This window comes from Notolepis coatsorum (genome assembly GCF_963971535.1).
Source record: "Notolepis coatsorum genome assembly, chromosome: 17".
Lineage (NCBI taxonomy): Eukaryota > Metazoa > Chordata > Actinopteri > Aulopiformes > Paralepididae > Notolepis > Notolepis coatsorum.
The window spans coordinates 79,124,886-79,149,679 of NC_140181.1; the positions used below are offsets into that span (position 1 = coordinate 79,124,886).

Sequence of the window (24,794 nt, forward strand, 5' to 3'; positions counted from 1 at the left end):
ACCATCCATCCAACCACTTCACTTGATCCTCTTCACTTGACTATACTGTAACATTTAATTATTGTCCTGCAGAAACCTCCACTACAAAAACACAACTTTTTAAGGGTTGAAAAAAAACCTTGCCGATATTACCGTTGGTGATTATATCAAATAAGACGAGTCCGTTCAGAAACACCTTTGGAGAGAAACCCAGCCCTGTGTTTTTACAGGTCATTTCCCCTCATTTCCCTCTGTTGTTCCCCATCCTGTCTCTCCAAGCTCGTTCCTCCGCTGCTCTGTTTGTACTGTATGTGTTTCTGTTGAGACAGAGCCTCATTCATTCATTCATTCTGTGACGTAAGTACGAAGGACAATGGAAACCATCTGTGGTTTAGACGTCAACACTCCAATGATAACATCCTGAGGCAGCTTGGATCCAGCTGACCGCTAAGCCCAGTGGTTATCAGCTGGTTTATCCTGAGGCAGCTTTGATCCAGCTGACCGCTAAGCCTAGCCCATTGGTTATCAACTGGTTTATCCTGAGGCAGCTTTGATCCAGCCGACCGCTAAGCCTAGCCCATTGGTTATCAGCTGGTTTATCCTGAGGCAGCTTTGATCCAGCCGACCGCTAAGCCTAGCCCATTGGTTATCAACTGGTTTATCCTGAGGCAGCTTTGATCCAGCTGACCGCTAAGCCTAGCCCATTGGTTATCAACTGGTTTATCCTGAGGCAGCTTTGATCCAGCTGACCGCTAAGCCTAGCCCAGTGGTTATCAACTGGTTTATCCTGAGGCAGCTTGGATCCAGCTGACCGCTAAGCCTAGCCCAGTGGTTATCAACTGGTTTATCCTGAGGCAGCTTTGATCCAGCTGACCGCTAAGCCTAGCCCAGTGGTTATCAACTGGTTTATCCTGAGCCAGCTTTGATCCAGCTGACCGCTAAGCCTAGCCCAGTGGTTATCAACTGGTTTATCCTGAGGCAGCTTTGATCCAGCTGACCGCTAAGCCTAGCCCAGTGGTTATCAACTGGTTTATCCTGAGGCAGCTTTGATCCAGCTGACCGCTAAGCCTAGCCCAGTGGTTATCAGCCGGTATAATGGCTAGAAATCAGAAAGAACCCTCCGATTTCTGATGGGTTTTTCTGATGGGTATCTTGTGGGCTTAATATCTGAGACTGATCCATAGAAAATGTATAGGAGATTACCTTTGTAGGTCCATAAAACGTTTGTGTGCGCTCTTACAATCAAATGACGGATACATTCTGTTTTAAACCCGTTAACATTTAAAAACCTAAGTTTGAGTGTAAGAGTAAAACGTTAGGTTATGACTATAACCAAGTTCTGTTAGTTAGGGGCGATGCTTGGCATCGCTACTGCACTATCTCGCGTACGTGCACGCGTACTGAATAAACCACAAATGTACCTCTAATACCAGTATTAGTCTGACCACACCCCTCATCAGCTTACCTTCATAAGCAGGTGTGTGGTCACCTGCTCTCCTCCTTCCCAAGCTTTCACCACAAGGTGAGGACAAGGGCTGCAGCGGCCGTCCGATGCCAAGCATCGCCCCTAACTAACAGAACTTGGTTATAGTCATAACCTAACGTTCTGTATCGTTAGTGGCTTAGCTTGGCATCGCTACTGCACAAGGGAGGCCAAGCGGAGCCACTTGGCTGACAAATACACCCCGCTGACAGCCCCCCAAAACCATCAGAACAGGGAGGGCCGAGCCCCCCCGACCCCCCCTAATGGAGGGTAGCCCCCCTATTAGGGACGTCACGGGAGGGCGACGGACCCGACCGTGCGAAGAGGCACTCAAGCAACTCAACGCACAGGGTGAGCAGACCGTGGCTTGACCCCACGACTACACACACGCACAACCCGCATGCCACCCGGGAACGAACGGAGGAACAACCTCGTTACTGCCCCCAGAATCACGGGGTCAAGGGCAAACCCAACCCCGTGGCAAGGCCGTAGCAGCGGAGCACGAAGGAAGACCCAGACCCACCAAAAGGACTGGACTCCCTAGAATGGGGGCCCGGAGAAGTCCATGATGCCAGCATCAAGACCCCACCAGGTGGGCACGTAGTGCCCCGCCCCCCACATCGCCAGCGTATTCGGACAAAGGCCCCTCAGTTACTGCACCTGGTATTCCCAGGCGGAACCAACCAGGCCAGAACCTGCCCAGCTTCCGAGATCGGACGAGATCGGGCGTGTTCAGGTCGGTATGGCCGTAAGCCGAGCGGGCCCCGTCCCCCCAATAGTACACCGCCTGGCACACTGACCCTGCAGAATAGGCAGTCAGCATGGCCGTAAGCACACAAAAAAGGTTAACCAACGGAAGCAGGCAGCGCACCGGGGAAAAACCAGGCAACAGGCTGTTAACCCTAGCCTGGAGACTGCGGACGAGACAGGCGCCAGAGGGGACAGCTGAACACAGCCGCCCCGGTGGAAGGAGCGTAAGCTGGCGGTGTTGCATGACCAAGCCTCCATTTAACAACCCCCACCCAGAGGGGTCGAGGCAGAGAAGGCTGACACGATTGGCAGACGTCATGAACGTGCAGGGGCACCCTCAAACGGTGAACCCGGGAGTTGACACTGCTCCAACACACCAGGGAATCAACCACCTCGGTGTTACCCAATGCGGTGGTTGTTCCTATAACCCCTCAAGAAAAAACTCCAAAACACACCTGCGGGTATACACCGGCTATACCGCAGTACAAGTGTTTCAGTTTCCAAAAAGGGTTAACCCAGGCCTACGGGTCGCAAACATCACTTCGGACCGGGCCTGGCGGTACGGGAAGCACAGGGTCACCAGAGGAGGTCAAAAAACCACCCCCACAGGCCCCTCTTCGCCATGCGTGAGAGAGGAGCGAAAAATAATGGAGAACCAGCCCCTAAGCACACCGTACCCGGTATTCCCCGGCGGTCTCCCAACCAAGTACTAACCAGGACCAACCTGTGTAGCGGCCGAGATCCGACGAGATCGAGCGCGTACAGAATGGCATGGCTGTAAGCCATGACGACAGTGCTGAGTAAAAACATACCCAACCAGGGTCTCCATAGCGCTTAACCCTGTGACACCCAGACCGACCTGGCATTTTTCCCCCTGAAAAAAGCCCAAGTCCCTCAGGGTACCAGAACAGCAGATCTGCATCCCCGGCGGACAACGGGTTCAACTGATCTGGACCAGCGTGACCAGAACCAGTCCCGTGCCCTAACCACGCCGACATGCCTACTCCAGGAGAAGGGCAGATATGCGTGTTGATCTTAACATGAAAAGAAGGCGCCACCCAGACGTTCGGACGAACCGCGCCTGGTGGCCCACCCCAAGGGCGTGAGACCCCACTACATATGTTCAGATCCATCCCGTCATCATCCCCCAGACATGAACGAGAATCCGTCGACAACCCACCCAGGTCATGGGATGTGGTCGCCGGAAGAGGAAAAACCCCCATCTCAGTTGCTTTATAAAAACGCTGTTTCAACCACAAGCAACCAAGGCGTGCCAGTCAATCGCCTGTTTACAGCGAGCTAGCACTATACGTGCGTCGGGACACACCCCCATCAATGAACAGGCTATTTAGACCTGTCATTGAATCCCCAAGGCGCCCAGGGGAACGACAAGAGGGGTGTGACACTCCCTAACTCCAACACTTCTGGAATAGAAAGAAGGAAGCATCAACAGTATGTATCCCAGTCTACACAGCCGGGGTAAAAAATGTTCACATTTTTACATCCCACCACCCTCCCATAGGAAAGAGACGGGGATCCCCAGAGAGACTTCCCACGCGAGCTGTACAGATTGAAAAGAATATATTGCACCTTGAGCCATGTAAAAAACTGGTTTTAGGGCCTCCGGGGAAGAGGCACCGAACCCATACACACTCAATAAACGAATTGAATCGAATATACATACAATAGAAAAGGACCCTTCTAGAGGGTCCACTCACTTTGACAATCTGAGGAGGAAGGCTCTGTACTCTGATGGAGGCTTCCTCACATGGAAGAAGGAGTCCGAACTCACAGAAGGCCTGAGTAGGCGCTTGGTGAGGAGGAGCCCTGACCACCCCCCCTGAAAACAGATCCATCACATGGACCTGAACAGCACACGGAAGTCCTACCAACAGAGACGCGCACGGTGACGTACTCTATGGCGGGGGAATTCCTGCGGTGCACACGCCCAATATACCAGGCCGTGGGACCAGGAACTCCCTCCCCCCCGTAACGTGCCGAACCGCCACGTGACGGGAACCTTGAAGGACAGGGGGTGTACCCCTGACCGACAGAACAATGGGGAGAGGAAAGGTTACCAGTTCACCCCTTTACGACCCCACACCCATGATACGACGTAACGACAAAAAGAGAATATGACACAGTCATAGTCAGCTCTATGAAGCGTTTCACAGCTCCACACAGCGCATGAGCTAACCTGCTATCTGATTTTTACTAAGGAAAAACACAGAATAGAGAAGGCTCTAAGAACCCCGGTCCAACATACACATGTGCTTCTGTGGCCAGTACAACCCAGTTGTAGGTCACATGACACACACAACCCATCATCACCTACAAAAAATGGCAAAAACACTCAACAGAGGAACGCCGTTTTTTTCACAATGAGAGAATACATCATTCTTGATTAGTATCGACCACAGGCCTTGCTAAGCACACATGACAGCAACCAAACCAATTTCCCTTTAGGAAATAAGTTTCTCCAGCAGATTTAGCACAACCTCAGCAATCAAGCTAAGAGTCACATCGTATCCCTACCACACAAAAGACACAATTAATGCACAACATGTCTGATAGGAGGTGATAAAGTCCCCAGGGAACCGGGGGGGAAAAACACAATCCTCCTATTTTACCCTCAATACGGCCAGTTAAAACAGGAAAACCTGTTAATGTGTGAACTCACTGTTCATTGTCATTACAGTCTGAGAAAGAACATTCTTTTACTCACTTGTCACCAAGCATAGCTTCATAGGTCAGTTGCCTTAGTAGTGAGTACACGGTACACATAAACACCATGATGTTTCTCACACAACAACCAGATCAATACATCACGATCTGCACGGAGAAGCTAACTGCCAGTGACAAAAACAGCTCACACACAACCCGCAACGTATCCCAAATGCATTGCAACAACACACGTTTTGGGAAAAAACACCGTTATTCACAATACATTTAGCAAAGTAAAACCAGAAGACGTGTTATGAGGTCTGGCCAACCCCGTACCTACCCGGAACGCAGATCAGCGAAGTGCAGTCACAAGACACCGTAGAACACAGCCGACCTGTGTTGTTCGATCCGGGCAGCGTCGCCGCTCCACCAGTCGCTACAGTCCTCTTTGTTGACGCAATCCCCGTCTAGGCTCAGGCAGGGTCGACGAACATCCCCTGTCAAGGATGACGTCGTGGTCAAGAGTGTAAAACATGTTAAAATCAAAGCACGTTCAACAGAATAGCATCAAGCTAACGGCTGCTCCAACCGTTCGGGTGCTATTGCTTCCGCTCGCGAGACGCCGATCTAACGACGCACGCGATCAGAAGCGAGCTCCCGGCGGCGCGCGAGAAGCTAAGCTACCCCGCGCCAGGCCACTGACCGGCTAACCGTAAGCCATGAACATGTAAACAATGACATAACACTCACCCAGACAGGCCGCCGTTCTGAACCCCTCCTCACTTTTTAAGAGAAAAGAGAAAACAAGACGTCAACACCGCTTCACAACGGTGACATTACCACGTCCGGCGGAATCAGCACAGTACCAACTGGCCTGTATAGCTGACTTTGAACATGAATCTGCCGCTATCGCACATTACATGCACATATCCCCTCGTGAAGGAATACTCTCATTTGGATATGAAAGATGGGGTCTTAACACGGTGACAGAGAGAATCCACTCGTCCAGAACACACAGGGATCACCAGTGTCAATGGTCGCGGCCCACTAGTTAAAACTATAATGGTCGCCAGACCAAGGCCTTCTGTCGCCTAGGCGGCTAAACAAAGGACCCTAGCCTGGGGCCGGTTTCCATAAACTTTGTCAAGTAGCCCCCATAGCACTAACAGACAAGTGGAGCCCGCCAGCAAACACTACTCACCCAACCTGGAACGCACCGCTCCTCACAACAGCGGCATGTCCGACAGTTCAGCTGTGGCCTGACAGGTTTCACCCCAACAAACACAGCAAGGAACTGCAGTTGAGAAGCATGCAGCGGCGTGCTCCCAATACGAAAACCGGTGGAGGGTTTTTAGAATGATCATCATCTTCTAGACACTCCAGTACGAAGACAATATCGCCGTATTTTCTCGAAAATAGTGAGAGAGAAAATAAAGATATGATGTCAACGTATCCTTGTTTCCCAAGCTGTTCCTAATCCAATTTCTTCCATCATGGTGTCAAGTGTGGGGATCTACCGAGGCACCTCTTCCTTGTGGTGAAAGCGAGAAGGAGGAGAGCAGGTGACCACACACCTGCTTATGAAGGTAAGCTGATGAGGGGTGTGGTCAGACTAATACTGGTATTAGAGGTACATTTGTGGTTTATTCAGTACGCGTGCACGTACGCGAGATAGTGCAGTAGCGATGCCAAGCTAAGCCACTAACGATACAGAACCCTATCCCAATTCCCTTCCCTTGGCCCTACCCCTAGTTTTGGAGTGCCCTCAACTGGGTAGTGGCCCTTCAGAACGGAGTTACAAGGGGAAGGGGTTGAACTCTTTACCTAGGAAATGGGGCACCCCTCATTACGTTATCAGTAGTACAATAATGCCCTGTAGTGGCAGGGCCTAGAAATGTAACCTACAGTGTAGTTTAACATATAATAATGATAGACATATGTATTTGTATGTATCAAACACAGCACTTTATTTACAGCATTATGTTGTGATTATGTTAATTATGTACCTACAATCCTTTTCTTTTTATTATTTGAATATTAATGTTTTGGAACAGTGTGTGTCTGGAGAGAAAGGACATAATTGACATAATCATTGTGTCCACCATCAAAAGATATATAAATCCATAAATCTTTTATTTGATTCGTGAAGTGTTAAATGAGTGGCATTCCCCTTTTAATATGCATCTAATTTAACTGGACTTCAGGAATAGCAGTGTATCACTAACACATATGATGTCAACTCATTTAAATTCTAATAATAGAAATTCCTCCATTTCTCTCTCTCTCTCTCTCTCTGTCAGTACATCTGCCAACAATCAATGTCCCACTTTCTCAAGCACCACCAGAGCCTTATGTAATGTTATGTCACTAATATAATATTTGTTCCATTTTGCCCTCCCTCTCCAACCTCTACTTTCTTTCTTTCTTTCTTTCTTTCTTTCTTTCTTTCTTTCTTTCTTTCTTTCTTTCTTTCTTTCTTTCTTTCTTTCTTTCTTTCTTTCTTTCTTTCTTTCTTTCTTTCTTTCTCACTGTTCCATTTCTCTTTCTGCTCCATCTGTTATATCTGTATATCTTGTATCTAGGGATGCACAGAATGGGAAATTCTTGGCCGAAACCGATACCGAAAATAGGAAACAGTTGGCCGAAAACCGAATGAAGAAAGGCCGAAAATGATTAATATAAATATATATATATAATGTATTTTCTTTATTTTTTTTGCTACCTGATTATGGCAAAATACATGATTATGGCAAAACTTTACTTAAATAATATTAATAATCACTTATGGGCCCATAAAACATTTATTCAGCACTTTTGAATGCATACATTAATTCCAGACTGACTGCTGAAAGATTGTACAATTTAAACATTTTCTCTTTGCATACAACAAAATGTGCATTAAAGTCAAGAGCATTTTCTTTTCTCTGTAGGATAACTACAACAAGGTGCATTCAGAACAAAGCCAAGGTGCTTTAAAACTGCATAAATATCTGCATAAAGACACACACACACACGAGAGGTTTGTTGTCTGTTGTGTTGTGTTGCATATTTGAAATAAACTTCAATCAAATCAAACCCCCCCTCTTAAAAACAAAAACCTGTGTTTAACCTAGCCATCTATAAAACATCATGCTAAAACTGTGAAACAAATGTCCTACTCCCCTAAAGAAAGAAATACATAGCAAACATGACTCAGTTATGCAATAGTGCTGCTGCTTTTTATTTTGTTAAAATCTTTTAGTTAATAAGACTAAAAGACTACAATATGACTACCACGATTTGATGACTGCTTCCTGTCCTCGCATTTCCATTTCCGGTTTAACGTTAAATTTTCAACAACAGATTGCTGCTAATTAAACACTTCATGGAAACGGAGTAACGTTAACGTTATGTCGAGTTCATACGTGTAGTGTAGTATGAACTCGACATATCGTTAACATTACTCTGTGTCCACTGTTGTGTCGCAGATGGATGGTACACTAGTCTGTTAGCTCCGTAGCTAATCCGCTCCTAGAGACTACCGATAGCAGTACCGTTAACGTCGGAGCTTATCATTACTCCGTTTTTTTCTAATTTTGTTTAGAACCGGGTTTCGGGGGGCATCCCTACTCCCAAGAGGAGTTAGTTATCACAGGCTGTAGAATGCAGGAAGAGCTGCCAAGCTGCTCATGTTACACGTTGCGCATGCTATGTCTGTAGTCGCATTTTGATTACGTCATCACAACAACACGTTATTTGACATTCGGTCATATATTTTCGGTGCTAAAACCCTTTCGGCCGAAAGCCGAAAGAGCCTTTTTAACAATTTCCGGCCGATAATTTTCGGTGGCCGAATTTTCGGTGCATCCCTATTTGTATCTCCTTCCTCTCTATATACTCCCCTCTCCCCCTCCCTCCTTCCCCTATCTATACTTCCTTCTCCCTCCCTCCCTCCCTCTCTCCTTCCTCTCTCTATACTTCCCTCTCCCCTCCCTCCTTCCCCTCTCTCTATACATCCTTCTCCCTCCTTCCTCTCTCTATACTCCCCTCTCCCTCACCCCCTCCCTCCTTCCCCTCTCTATATACTTCCTTCTCCTTCCCTCCCTCCCTCTCTCCTTCCTCTCTCTATACTTTCCTCTCCCTCCTACCTCTCTCTATATACTTCTTTGTCTATGTTAAGACTACCATGAAATTATGTGCTTATTTACTGTATATTTTAATGACACTTAAAATGTTATATGAATTAATTGTGACCAAATAGTGCAGCCTATTATTTATATTAAGAATGGAAAAAGTTGTAGTCTCACACCACTAGTAAACCTTACCATTCATACACAAACAGTGTATGAGGCCTAAGTCAGTTATAAGTGCAAAACAAAGACACTAAAACAGCGACATTGTCGCATCAGCACCACGGACAGCACTAACGTAACGTTACACATCGAACAAGCAGGACTATGGCAGCGGGCAGCTCAGGGGATATGTCATTCTACTCTCTCACATGGGCCCGTCTGTTAACCACCCTGAAAAGAGTAGCACCTGTTTGGGTTTATCCATCCCGAGGACATCTGCAATTACACTGCTTCATTCTCCGAGATGAGGGTTCAGGAGAAGGGCTGCTACCAGATGCACAACCGCCATACGGTCCTGTGGGAGCTGCTGCTGCTGGCGGCTAAAACAGCGACCCAGGCCCCTGTAGTAGTGGTGGTGGTGGTGATGTAGGATGTAGGTGATCTCCCTGCAGCAGTTGCTAGCTTGGTGGTAACGTCAACAAAGCCACTAGTTCCCATTTCATTACTGGAATCTACAAAACTGCTAGTGTGGCGACACCTGCTGCGTGTTCACCGTCCTCATTAGGTGAGCTCTTCTTCTTCTTCTTGGTAAACCAGTTTCCTATGTCCATTTTCCACAGAGAAATGTGATTTCTAATACTTAAACCTGCTAATATTAAACCAAGCCAGCTGCTGGCTAAACCCTCACGAGGTTGACTCGTCACTCACGTCGTTACAACTCAAAACCAGTCTGGCGGATCGCCAGCAGGGGGCATATTTATACCATTCAGAAACTGAGTCGATTCTTTCACACTTTAATCAAAGAGGTTAATTCATCCCACAATGAAAACATGGTATTCCATATTTCTCCTGGCTTGGAATATTCAAAGAACAGGATCACTGATCTTGTGTCTTCATGGGTCACATGACTGCACTACTGTATGTCTTAATGAAAGGCAAACTTGTTCTCCTAAGCTATTTTATGCATGGTTAGAACTTCAACCCCCTTTTGGCCATGGGCGATGTCTGGCCATGCGGTTGTTGTTGTTGTTGTTGTTGTTACTACTGGCACGTTCTTCAGTGCAATGAAAGTGACGTTGCGTGTCTCCTAGCCGTCGTGCAGCGCATTCAGGCCCACAGGAGAAGTTGAGAGGAAGCCTGCCTGGGGCTGTTTTTTTTCCACAATCTAATATTCATTTTACAATCTAATGTATGTTATTTATTTTTTATTTTTTTTACAAGTCAGTTATACATTTGAATATTAAATATTCATTGACAGCCCTACTTAACAGTAACTGCACACTGCATTGCCCCGAGTGGAGCGAAAAAAGCCACATTCTGCAAACTTTCCCCCACTGTTCCGAAATCGTACGGAACCGTGACTTCAAAACCGAGGTACGTACCGAACCGTGGTTTTTGTGTACCGTTACACCCGTAGCGTCCATAGACCAGGGGACCAAGTCCAGTTGTACTGCCAGGGACCTGGTTGAGAGCAATGGCAGGAGTAGCATGCATGTCTTTGATCAGGCCACCACCTCCATTAGACTCCCTTGAAATTCTGTCAAGTGAGATGAATTTGGCACTATGTCCCAGACTGAGAAGCACTAACCACAGGATAATAACATTGCCACTCCTGACTTCATGTACACATGCTTAGATAGTGAATGCTACTGTAGCAGCTACTAGCTCCTCAGACAATTGCATGCCTACAAGCAGAGATCCTGACTGTGATGTCAGTAGCTATATTAGCTATAGGTCCTTGGGACCATCTTCCACTATCAAAGTCCTCGCAGTGCCAGGGGACCTACAGCACACAATACCAGCATTCTTCCCTCTGAGTTCTCTCTCTCTCTTTCTCGCTGTCTCTCTCTCAAAAGAATGAAATAGAGGGCGAGAGCCCTCCAAGTCAGCTTCTTAAAGGTCCTCTCTGTTCCTCTCTCCCTCTCTCTCCCTCTCTATCTCTTATCTCTCTCTCTCTATCTCTCTTTCTCTCTCTGTATCTGTCTTGACCTCCTCTAGTCTCTATTCACACTTATATTCTACAGTGAGAACTTGAGAAGCCCAATGGGCAAACATGGTTGTCTGTACACTCACACTGGCGTGTGTGTGTGTATGTGTATGTGTATGTGTGTGTGTGTGTGTGTGTGTGTGTGTGTGTGTTAAACTTATCTGAAATAGTTTAACTCATTATTTTCGCTAGCAAGATCTCATTCGATTATTCATTCCATGATTAAGCCTACTGCCAGCAGGCACATTTAAATAAATATAATCTGATTGATTGGGGTAATGCGGGACTTAAAATTAGCCTATAGATTATGCATTTAACTTGTCGGCGAGGCTATTGAGCCGTACTGTATTGTACCCATTCTGCAATCTGTTAATAAAGTTTCCAATCAATCAATGCCATTCGAAAATCAGGATTTCTGTGATCGACACCTGCTGTCTTTTCAGGTGAGGCGGCCGCGCACAATTATCCTGAGTATCAAGTCCGGTTCGAATTAACGAGACTGAATCAGCGTTCGAGGAACAGGGAAAGCACGGATTCAAACATCAGGTTAATTGAATCTGGATAATGGGACTTTTGATCAACTTAGTAGTTGACGTCAGGCTGGAGAAATGACACTATTTAACACAGCAAGATGACTGGTGTGTGTGAGAAAGAGAGAGAGAGAGAGGGAGAGAGAGAGAGAGAGAGAGAGAGAGAGAGAGGGGGGGGAGAGAGAGAGAGGGGGGAGAGAGAGAGAGACACAGAGAGATAGAGAACAGAGAGGCTCTTTATGAAGCCGTTGAGTCAAATGAAACACAAACGAGCACACCACACACACACAACCATGTACACACACACACATACACAAGCGAGAACACACATACACAAGCGAGAACACACACAAGTGAGCACACACACACACATACACAAGCGAGAACAGAACACACAAACAAGTGAGCACACCACACACACACACACACACACACAAAAACACATACACAAGTGAGCACACCACACACGAACTTACACACACAACCATGTTTGTACACGCACACAATTGAGAACACATACATGGTTGTGTGTGTATGTGGTTGTGTAAGTGTGTGTGTGTCTAGAGGTTTTCTGGTGGGGAAACTCTTTTGTGTTCCTCTTCCTCCAGTCTCTTTTCAAGAGGTCCTCTTGTCATCTTTTAGCCCAGTGCTTATGAATATTCAAACACCTGACAAAAGAACCCTCGCACAAACTAAGTTGAAGCAAATTAGGCTCAGGAACGAGCCGGCCAAATGTACCCACACCAGAATAGATATAGATGTGTGTGTGTGTGTGTGTGTGTGTGTGTGTGTGTGTGTGTGTGTGTGTGTGTGTGTGTGTGTGTGTGTGTGTGTGTGTGTGTGTGTGTGTGTGTGTGTGTGTGTGTGTGTGTGTGTGTGTGTGTGTGTGTGTGTGTGTGTGTGTGTGTGTGTGTGTGTGTGTGTGTGTGTGTGTGTGTGTGTGTGTGTGTGTGTGTGTGTGTGTGTGTGTGTGTGTGTGTGTGTGTGTGTGTGTGTGTGTGTGTGTGTGTGTGTGTGTGTGTGTGTGTGTGTGTGTGTGTGTGTGTGTGTGTGTGTGTGTGTGTGTGTGTGTGTGTGTGTGTGTGTGTGTGTGTGTGTGTGTGTGTGTGTGTGTGTGTGTGTGTGTGTGTGTGTGTGTGTGTGTGTGTGGTGTTGTGTGTGTGTGTGTGTGTGTGTGGTGTTGTGTGTGTGTGGTTGTGTGTGTGGTTGTGTGTATGTGAGAACTGAAACGAGGCCATGCTGAACCATGACAGACATGCTGATTCTTGGCTAACTCGGCCCCCGCTAATGATTTTGGCCCCTGCAGCTTTTGCATTTGAATCGCAACCCTGAACGTCGCCGATGTGCCAAGGACCAGACTAGCTTAGCCTAGCGCTCATGTCGGCCACCACTTTTAATACGCATGCCGCGTCCTCTGGGTCCCGGGTTCAAATCCCTCCGCTTGTCCTCTTGTTCTCTCTCCTGTTCCGTCTCTGTATGTGGGGGAGAAAAGCGAGGTGGACGTCTTGCTCCTGTCTCTGTCAGTTGTCGGTGTCTGTCATTGGACAAAAGTGACTAATCGCTGTGGTCATTTGCATATACATTTGATTCACATTCACAGCCTGTTACTGTTCATGCCAGTGACAGCTTTAGAACACCGGTTGTGTTCCGAGGGTTCTGGGTTCAAATCCCTCCCCTGGGACCCCCCCCCCTTCTCTCTCTCTCTTTGTCTTTGTTTATACCTTCCTGTTTTGGAACTAAGCCCCCACCCCCCCCTCTATTCTCTATTCTGCTTTAGTACAACCTTTTACAGTCACAAAATATAGTGATTAGTGGATAGAATTATAACCTCATGTTTGCCTGTCTAATGTTAGTCTATCAAGAGCTCAGTCAACCAACTAGAGAATGTCTCCATTCTTATTTCAGATTGTTGGTGATTTTACCCATTGGGATCACTGGTTGGGCCTTTAACACATTCCCGGCCATTGGGGGCCGTCTAATCTCACTCTATAAGGCCAGCATTTCAAAACAGACTTGCATTGTGCGTGAGGCTGTTTGTAGAGCTAAAGCTATACTTTATAGTATTGCTATCTGTCCATTATCATTGTCAATTGAGACCATAAACCGTCCCTTCAAAATGGCTTAAAGAAAAAAATAATTCATCAATACGTTCTCATTTTATAGCCTCGTGAATATAAGCGTTATATGGGATTTGGACTAGTATATTTCCTGGAAGGCGAGATACAGGGCACTAAGCTAATAACATTTAATCGCTAAAACTCAAAATGCACATTGTCGGTATTCATGGTCCACCATGAATGCATGAAAGGGGGGGGGGGGGGGGGGCGGGGGACGTCATTTCTGATTATTGATTACCAATAACCGTGTTAGCCTCAGTAGCCACTAGCCACATTCGCTGATCGCCTGGTTGGCTATCAAAGCAAGGCCCGATCAGCATGTAATTTAAGTGAAAAAGATCTTACCGTGGGCCGGCTGGATCCCCAAAAGGATTTCCCAGTTATCGATTGTCATCTGGTAGATCGATATGTCCATTGGCTGATGATATATTCCTTTACTGCATAGTGAATTCAGCGTCGCAAAAGGTATTCCAAGCTACAGGCTACACGTATAGCTTCCAGCTAACAGTAAACTCCATTCAAAGTAAAAAAAAATAAAAATAAGGCGCCGTTCTGCCACAGGGAACACTGCATTATCGAGACAGCGCCCCTACGAGGATCTGGCCGGTAATACACTTTTCAGAATTCCAAGAGTGGGGTAAATCTGCAGTGCCGCTCGGTGACATTGAGTAGGATATTAAAATGGAATAAAAGCCAAAACAACCTTGCCACGGACATGTCCGTGGTTGGCCCTCTACCGTTGGATTCGAAACACGGACATGTCCGTGGCCGGGCGGGAATGTGTTAAGGGTCAGGGTCCTGGGATAAAATCCCTCTCACAGGGTCCTGTTTTCTTAGAAAGTGTGATTGTTATCTTTGAAAAAACTAAAAACGGAATGTCCGCTCGATGTTTATTTGTGTTCAAATTAAGCAATTACACAGATGACGATAACAATCTCAATCCAATGGGATTTATTACACAGATGATAACATTTCAATGTTATCGTCGTCTGTCTCTCGTTCAACTCGTATCATTCAATTCAGTCTCTCTCGACCGTGACCGGTTTTGACCAGTTCCTGTAGCATAATTGTTTTGGGTAATTTGCATACAGACTTAATCCCAAATGCTGACGCGTGCCAAGGTGCAGTGTACAGCACATGCACACAGTGGGTAACTTGTAGACGGGTATTAGGCTTGTAGATTTGAAGTGAAGGTTCTCGTTTGTTTATTTGTTTATTATATGGATCCCCATTAGTCCACACCCATTGGTGAAAAGACTATTCTTCCTGGGGTCCGAACACATAACTTAAAACATTGGAGTAATAACAAAACAATAAAAACATAAAAAACACTTTCGCTTAAGTACATTCTCAATATCTGCACAATCACAACACAAAAGGCTCCAACCACAAATACAATATTAACTAAATAAATCAATAACTGAACTGTATTTCATTATTCATAAGAGCTTTTTTCAACTTTTTCTTAAAAGTACATTTGTTGCTGATAATCATTATATTCACAGGTATACAATTCCAGTATGCAGCAGCCCTATACATTACAGTTATCTTAAGTGCATTTGTTCTTGGTAGAGGTAGAGTAAAATGAAGACTCAATGCGTGTCTGGTGACACCATGTCTAGTATTGGTGGGTTGTAGTTCTTCTGACCACAAAGACTCAGGTTTACCAACTTTACAAATATTAAACAAAAATGTTACAAGGCTGCATGCCAGCCTCTGACCCACTCTAAGCCAAGACAGAGCCTTATGCATTTCCTAGTGATGCACCGATGTGAAAATTGTGGCCGATACCGATAACCGATATTAATATTGCTGTTCTGGCCGATACCGATATTTACCGATGTCGATATCTCTGTATAGAAAACACTTTTTTATGATAATCAAATAAAGAGCTATTTTCCAAAACGCATAATTTTTTTACTTTTGTAACTTATTTTCAGAAATGACTGATATTTTGAAACTATTTAAGGCCAAAATTTTTTTTTTTTTTTTTTTTTTTTTTTTTAATATCGGATATCGGCCCTATCTTGATATCGGACCGATACCGATGTGTAAAAAAACGGCCATATCGGCCGATATTATATCGGCGGCCGATATATCGTGCATCACTAGCATTTCCTCAACACTGCTCCTCACAGAGCAGCGGAGCTACAGTTAAAGCTACACTATCTGTAGTTTTTCAAATAACAGGGGAGGAGCATCAGGGGAAAATATCAACAGCTCTAAACTTCTCTTCCACTTTGGTACAATTCTAACCATTTTATTTATGGGACTGACTGGTATGGATACATGAATAGTACAGGTTCAGAAGACATGTTGTATGAATTAATGAATGAAAACGTTTATTTAAAATTGACACCACAGCTACATTGGACCAGCCACAGTGGACAGACAAGTGCTAGTTTGCAACATTAGTCCATTGAGACTTTTCGAATAGATATAATACAATTAACAGTAAAATCAGAACAAATAGTTATTAGAGCAAGAGTCCATGATCAAAACAACAAAACCAGTCTGCGTCTACATATGTGAGCACTGCTGCTTTGATTTCAGCCATACCTTGAGTCCTCTGCTGAAGACGTTGGCATTGGACTCCAGTTTTAAGCCAGTAGGCAGAGAGTTCCATAAGTTTGCCCCGTTGAATGAATGAATGACTTGAATGACTTTATTTGACAATATAAAAATAACATGTGACAGAAAGCACAGTCAGGAGATACTGCCAAGGATGAACACAAAAAAGCTCTGAGCTTATTTCCATTGTGGTCCTTGTAGGGGGGTAGGGGAATGAGATGCTTAGACATGCATCATACAGACATGACATCACAACACATCACATATACCATATACATAACAGACTCATAAACATGCAAGGGTGCCTTTTTGCTGAGTGTCTAGGTTAATTATAGTCCCTTTTGAGCCATGTCTTCAGGCTGGACTTGAATCTAACAGCATTGACTACGATTTTCAGGTCACTGGGCAGACTGTTCCAAAATACAGTTGCTGAATACAAAAATGACTCCTTCCCCATACAACTCCTGAATCTGACTGGCACAAAGTCAGTTGAGCTACGCCTAGATGGGTATGCATGGGTGTCCCTGATTTGGTTGAAGTAGTTGTTGAAGTACACTGGCACTACCCTGTGCATGATTTTGTGAACTAGGCACATCCCTATCTGGTTGACTCTGTCTTCCACCTTTAACCATCTCATGTTCTCAAAGTGTGATGGGTCAAGGTGGGTTCGGGCAGGTAGCCTTAGTATTACCCTGATTCGCTTGTTTTGTGATGTCTAGTTTTATTTTCTGACTTTTGGGGGCACTGTTGTACCATGAGCCACACGCATAGTCATAGTGACACTGTATGAGTGCTCCAGCAAGAATTTTCATCACTGACTGATCTAAAAAATTTGAGATTCTGGCTAGGTATCTAGTCCTGTTATTGATCTTTGTAAGTGCTTGTTGAGCCATGCTTTCCCCTGATAAGCTGTTTTCCAGGACGCAACCAAGATATTTCACAGATGTTTTGTCTGTGAGAACAGTATCTCCTATTTTAATGTTAAAACCTGGCGATTTTCTGAGCCTGACCTTTGACCCGAATAGGATGGACTCAGTCTTCCCCACGTGGAGGGACAGCTTGTTGTAGCCTAGCCAGTCACTAACCTTCTCTAGTTCTGCACTCAATATCTGCTCAACCACTTGTTTGTCTTTATGAGACACTAGTAAGGCGGAGTCATCACATGTAAAAAGAAAAAAAAAAAAAAAAAAGGTCACATGAGTAAGCTGCCTTCAGGTCATTAATATACAGGAGAATAGGAGCGGACCCAATACACTCCCTTGCGGGACCCCGCACTCTACTGTCTGAGGACTGGAGAGTACTCCATTTATATCTACCACCTGTTGTCTCCCTGTTAGGTAGGAACCAATACATTTCTGAGCTGCCTCATTAAAGCCTAGAGCCCTAAGCTTCATTAACAGGATGTTGTGATCCACTGAATCAAATGCCTTCTGGTTAACAGAGAAGGCAGACTGTCCAAACGAACTCTTGCACATGGGAACAGTGCAGTCACCATTATTGGAAGCTTGTGTGTTTGCTCTACTAGAGCTCCAACGTCTAACCACCAGTCCAGAAAAGAATGATGATACATGATTGTGCAAACATTTAAAAACTAGTCTAATATTACAGAAAATTACAAAATTGTCAAACTGCTTACTCAAAACACTGCAGTGATGCCATCGCATTGGTTTATGGTCCATGATTTTTATAGCCTGTTGTCCTCAGGTGTCGCTCTTCTGTCTTTTACATCTCCCTCTCTTTGTTCATCCCTTCCTCTTAATGGGTTCCTCAGTGAAGCGATTCATTGCTAACAGCTAGATATGTGCGAGTCGCAGCAAGCTAAAGTTATTTCCAGGAACAAAAGCATTCATTCCGAAAGTTACTTGAAATGTCTAGGCTTCCATGTTAACGTAGGGTTTTGTTTTGAATTAATAGCGAATGTGAGACACTCCAACTAGCGAGCTACAGTAGCCTGCTGCTGTCATTGCTAACAGCTAACGTTAACCAAGCTAGCATGTATTTCCAGGAACAAAAACATTCATTCTGAACGTTACATCACTGATGCTTGAAATATGTGAACTTAGTGAAACAACATGGCAAATAATGTAACATCTCCAGTCTCTCTTTCTTTATCTTTCTTTTCTGTCCTCCCAGCTCTTAACACATTCCCGCCCAAGCACGGAGATCTCCGTGTTTCGATTCCATGCTTAATGGACAGAAGCACGGATATATCCGTGGCAAGTTGTTATTGCTTTTATTCCATTTTAATAACCTATTCAAGGTCGCCGAGCGGCACTGCAGATTTACCCTACTCTTTGAATTCGCCAACATGCAATACCGGCCAGATCCTCTTAGGGGCGCTATCGTGATAATAGAGTGTTCCCTGTGGCAGAAGTTGTCTTTCTTTTTTTGGATCTCTAATGTAGTTTTCTACTCATCTGAAGCGATAGCTATTGTCTGTTGCACGGGATACGTTTTGAATTGCGGATTTCACTATGCAATAAGGGGATTTATCATCAGCCAATGGACATATCAATCTACCAGATGGCGATCGATAACGGGGAAATGCTCGGGGGGATCCAACTGGCTCATGATAAGATCTTTTTCACGTAAATTACAGCCCGATCTGGCATTGTTTTGATAGCCATCCAGGCGATCAGCCTATGTGGCTAGGTAGACGAACACGGTTATTGGTAATCAATAATAATAAACGACGCCCCCCCCCCCCCTTTCATGCATACATGCTTTGGGAGCGTGCCGATCATATGCAGTTTGTTATTTCTGTAGCATCTGTAAAACGGAAATGCCATTGGATATAACGTTAGCAGCTATTAGCTCTATATCTAGCCTTCCAGAAAATATACTAGTCCCAAATCCCGTATAACGCTTATATTCACGGCGCTATAAAATGAGAACCCATTGATGTTTTTTTTTTCTTTAAGCCATTTTGAAGGGTCGGTTTATGGACTCAATTGACAATGAGAATAGCAATGACAGATAGCAATACTATGAAGTATAGATTTAGCTGTACAAACAACCCCACGTTTGTTTACATTCCCCGGTCCTCTTGACATTAATTAGACTCATCCCATGGCCCCGAATGTGTTAACAGACTGTTATGCTACCTGGCTAGCTAGCTGTACCCAGCATGCCGTTCAGCAGAGTAACAGTTAATCCCAATACACTACACAGTGTAGGTTCCGGTAAAAACAAGGGCAACATTTTTTTCAAAACGATATTCGCACAAATGAAAATTGATGCCCATCCTTACATAGGCATTGTTTTTTTGGTTCTGCTTTTGTTCCCATGCACTCTGAGCCATAAGTGTCCCATTTTACCAGTGCTCATTACCCCCTACACCCTACATTCTTTCCATAGGGTTCAAATTTCACTGCCTTTCATCACATCTTTTTTTGTTTCTCCTCACCCTTTGGGTTCATTGTGGCTGACATTCCGATTCACTCTTGAAATGAAGAGTTTCTATTTCTATTTTCTGTATATTTACCTTTGACCTACTTTCCAATCTGACCTTCAAAATGACAGACACATCTCAGTCAGTACATTTATAATATTTAAACCTGCACTATTCTCATGAAATAAATATAACTTCTTTGTAACACGTGGGGGAAAAGACAGAATATATTTTACTGTATGTGTGAAATAGAGATTATATGAGTATTGATTTTGTTGTTTTGTAAGGTTGCACACCATTGCATAGTTTGTATGTGGTATGTTAGTATCTTGTAGGTCCATGTGGGCTGGACACCATGGAGGCATGACACCTTAAGACAAATAATCAGTCAATAGGGTACAGTAGTATAATAAAATAACCAGTCAATAGGCTACACATACAGTAGTATAATAAAATAACCAGTCAATAGGCTACACATACAGTAGTATAATACAATAACCAGTCAATAGGCTACACATACAGTAAGCAGTATAATACAATAACCAGTCAATAGGCTACACATACAGTAGTATAATAAAATAACTAGTCAATAGGCTACACATACAGTAGTATAATAAAATAAACAGTCAATAGGCTACACATACAGTAGTATAATAAAATAACCAGTCAATAAGATACACATACAGTAGTATAATACAATAACCAGTCAATAGGCTACACATACAGTAAGTAGTATAATAAAATAACCAGTCAATAGGCTACACATACAGTAGTATAATAAAATAACCAGTCAATAGGCTACATATACAGTAGTATAATACAATAACCAGTCAATAGGCTACACATACAGTAGTCATGCCTGAGTGATCCCCAGCGCATTATCTGCTATGCTGTTGGCCACTGAGCAGCTCCACTGGAGCAGCTGGGGGTTAAAGGCATCATCAACATTCTTAAAGGAACATGGCAACATTATGGGAAATGCACTTAGCACAAATTAATGGAAGTGGATACGCACCAGCTAGCCTAGTTGTTGGCTAAAATCAACCAACTGTTAGTCTGCAACACTACTATCACCGACATCTAAGAAGGGAGATCCCCCCTTGAATGGCCCTTCTAAGGTTTCTCTCCTCCACACTGCCTGTGGAGCATTTTTTCCTATTGTTAGGTTTTAGTGAGTTTTTCCTTACCTTCGCGTGGGGTATGTCTGGGAGTGCTTGAATTTTTTCATTTATTTACATTTATTTTAAATTTGTTGGACCTTATGGTGTTCTTGTTCTGTTCTTGACTTATTGTTATGTTTCTTCTTGACTTGTTTAACACTATGTGGACCGTCCACGTATATATACGTGTTTCGATTCCACCCGTTGAGGACCAGAGCCACGAGTTAACTCGTGGCGAGTTGTTATTGTTTTATTCCATATTAATAACGCTATTAACGTCTGCGATCGACTTGCATGACCTACCCACATATTTGATTTTCGAAACATGCAATACCGGCCAGATCCGCTTAGGGGCGCCATCGCTCCACTGCAGTATCATTGAGGGCATTTGAAAAAAAAAATCTTTTCACTGTATGTGGGCGTTTCATATGAGCCTCGGTTCCAAACGAACACCCTCCATCTTTGATCACGTTACCGATCGCATATTTCAGCCTGGAATAATGGGATTTATGATTAGCCAATGGACATATCAATCTACCAGATTCCGATGACTAATGACGAAATGCTGCCGGCGATCACATGGCCTGACGGTAGGATACTATTCCCCCAAATTACAGCTGGATTGGACATTGTTTTAAAACCTAACGTGATCGATCAGTGAAAATGGCTACCTGAACGCACACTGTATTGCTAATCAATAATACTAATCGGCGTTCCCCGCCGCCCCCATTTCATCCATAGATGCTCTGTAATAGTCCGGATGCTACGCAGTTTGTTTTATTTCATTTGTATATATACAGCAGAAATGGCGTTTGATAGAACGTGACTAGCTTTTAGCCTCATATCTAGCTTCCCAGAAAAAAGACGAGGCGAAAATCGCGATAAACCTTATATTCATGGCGCTATAAAATGACAACCAACCGATGGATTTTTATTTTCTTTAAGCCATTATGAAGGCACGGTTTATGCACTCAAGTGACAATGAGAATGGACAGATAGCAATACTATAAATTATATATATAGCTGTTAGAAAGTACATCGGTTTGTAAACAAACCTCTGTCCTCTGGCCTATAAATCGGCGCTACATGCTGGTCGTCAATGTGTTAAAGAAGACGTGTACGGCCCATGGGGACATTAACGTGTGTTGTCGGGCCTTACAAATAAATTTGATTTGATTTGATTTGATTTAACCCTCCCGGAGTTTTAAGCTAGGCTAGTGGTCCGTATCTGCTTCCATACATTTTTGCTAAACTAGGCCCAACTTGCAGCCAGATAGCTTAACACATTCCCTGCCACGCTTCTATCCATCAATGTATGATCACTGCCACCAGTCTAAGCCTATGGAGATGTTTACCTTCTTTGCAGGGCTATAACTTTTTAAATTGTATTGCTAAATTGACATTACTATGGACCATTCAACATCGATTATCTATCGTTCAGGATGTAGGAACGTTGTACTTTTTCATTTATAGATTCATACGAAAATACCGTCTAGAATATAAATATGTTTTTATCGTTTTCTGCAGTAATTCCTAGAACGCTAGTTATAGGCCTAAACGCATAATATAGATTATCGATTGCAGTTTATTCGTGATACACGCTTTATAAAAAAATCCAACTGAATACGATCCTAAACGTTATGACTCATCATGCGCGGATGAACGGGGGGGGGGGGGGGGTCGTTTATAAGTCCGTGATCGTCAGTAAATGCTTTATGTAGTATGGGTTGATTTATTGATCAGTTGGTTTGTAAACAAAGAAATGTACAATCGCCTTGAAAATGACGTCAGCAGGGGGGGCAGGTGGCGCACGGAGATTACGTTCGTCACCAACACCGGGAGACACTAGGATTCGCCTGTTCGAATCCAGCTCCCGGCGTTGCTATCAGCTTGGCTGGCCTCTCACACTGATACAATTGGCTGTATCAGGGGGTGGGAAAGCTGAAGGGTGGGTCCTGGGCGTTGTGGACAGCGACCCCTACAGTTCGGTCGGGGCGCCTGCTCAGCGAGGGTTGGAACTGAGGAGAGATAGTGTGGCCTCCCACACGCTACACTCTCCCCGGTGAGAACCTGCGCGGCCAGGTTGGCCTGCCCCAGGCTGCACATGCGTCGGAGGAAAGCATGTGACAGTCTCCGGTCTCCCGGACCAACAGTAGGGGAAAGTACGCAACAACCAGGAAGGGTGGGATGAAAAAAAGAAAAAAAAATGACGTCAGCATCCTCTTACTGTTCGCCGATGAGACTGGATGAAAAAGATCCCACTTATTTGACGGCGATCGACTCGATCCATTTCCGGTTTGTATAATAATAATAAACGTCCAAATCATCTAATTCTATTATTGAGTTATGGCAGCGATCCATGCACGCCAGTGTGTGTCTGTAGTCCCGCAACATTATGTGAGTGCCGGACGCATTTCCCAGACGCACCGAGATCACGTGAGATCCATTTCCGGTTGTAACTCGCCGATCATCCACCAGGCGGCAGTATTGAAGCGTTGCAGAGTTGTGCAGGCTCCCACTGCATCAGACCAGGCTCAGTGAGGGAATTATGAATAACATGGTGAAAAAATTAAATATGATCTCAATAACGTTGTACGCCGTGGAATGGCAGAATTAGCATGAACTTGAATCACGTTGTACGACGTTTATGGCGCAGGATGTGTTAATACTGAACGCACAGAGAGGAAGGTTCTCCATAATGTTGGGAATAATAAGAACCCTATCTCATTTGCCACAGACCTAGAGTCCTTTAACTCATCCAAAAAGCATGTGTACCGGTGGTACGCCACAACAGCATAAAGTAATCATCAAACAAGGAGTGAATGATCATGTTAACCCTTTCCCACTGCCACACTACAGAAGGTTAACCCTTTACTATCACACTACCGACAGTTAACAGATGTGTGTTTTCCTCCATTAGGGCGGGGCCATTTCCATCCTAACTGCATGTGAGAGACCCAGTGACTTCACAGGAGTGGCTCTGATCGCTCCCATGGTCCAGATGAACCCAGACTCTGCCACACCCTTCAAGGTAAACACACCATCACTCATATCTTGTCTCTCCTATCTTCTGTCTCCTATCTTCTCTCTCTCCTATGTTCTCTCTCTCCTATCTTCTCTCTCTCCTCTGTTCTCTCTCTCCTATCTTCACTCTCTCCTATGTTCTCTCTCTCCTCTCCTATCTTCTCTCTCTCTCTTTCTCTCTTATCGTCTCTCTCTTATCTTCTTTCTCTCTCATATATTCTCTCTCCTATCGTCTCTCTCCTATCTTCTTTCTCTCATATCTTCTCTCTCCTATCTTCTCTTTCTCTCTTCTATCTTCTCTCTTATCTTCTCTCCTATCTTCTCTCTCATATATTCTCTCTCCTGTCTTCTCTCTTCTCACTCCTATTTTCTCTCTCCTCTCTTCTCACTCCTATTTTCTCTCTCCTCTCTTCTCTCTCCTATCTTCTCTCTCCTATCTTCTCTTTCTCTCTTCTCTCTTCTCTCTTATCTTCTCTCTCTCCTATCTTCTCTCTCTCTCTCATATTATTCTCTCTCCTGTCTTTTCTCTCTCCTGTCTTCTCTCTTCTCACTCCTATTTTCTCTCTCCTCTCTTCTCTCTTCTCACTCCTATTTTCTCTCTCTCTCTTTCTCTCTTATCGTCTCTCTCTTATCTTCTTTCTCTCTCATATATTCTCTCTCCTATCGTCTCTCTCCTATCTTCTTTCTCTCATATCTTCTCTCTCCTATCTTCTCTTTCTCTCTTCTATCTTCTCTCTTATCTTCTCTCCTATCTTCTCTCTCATATATTCTCTCTCCTGTCTTCTCTCTTCTCACTCCTATTTTCTCTCTCCTCTCTTCTCACTCCTATTTTCTCTCTCCTCTCTTCTCTCTCCTATCTTCTCTCTC

The 24,794-nt window shown here is 44.5% G+C and overlaps 1 protein-coding gene across 1 annotated transcript in view; it reads left to right on the forward strand.

Annotated features, from left to right (window-relative positions):
- Positions 1 to 24,794, forward strand: part of mgll (monoglyceride lipase) — a gene marked incomplete at its 5' end in the record, with an annotated part of 74,722 nt that overhangs the window by 32,461 nt on the left and 17,467 nt on the right. Inside the window, one exon of the mRNA XM_084333506.1 lies at positions 23,824 to 23,934. Within this exon, the coding sequence (XP_084189632.1) occupies positions 23,824 to 23,934 (111 nt within the window). The remainder of the gene's footprint in view (positions 1 to 23,823; positions 23,935 to 24,794) is intronic.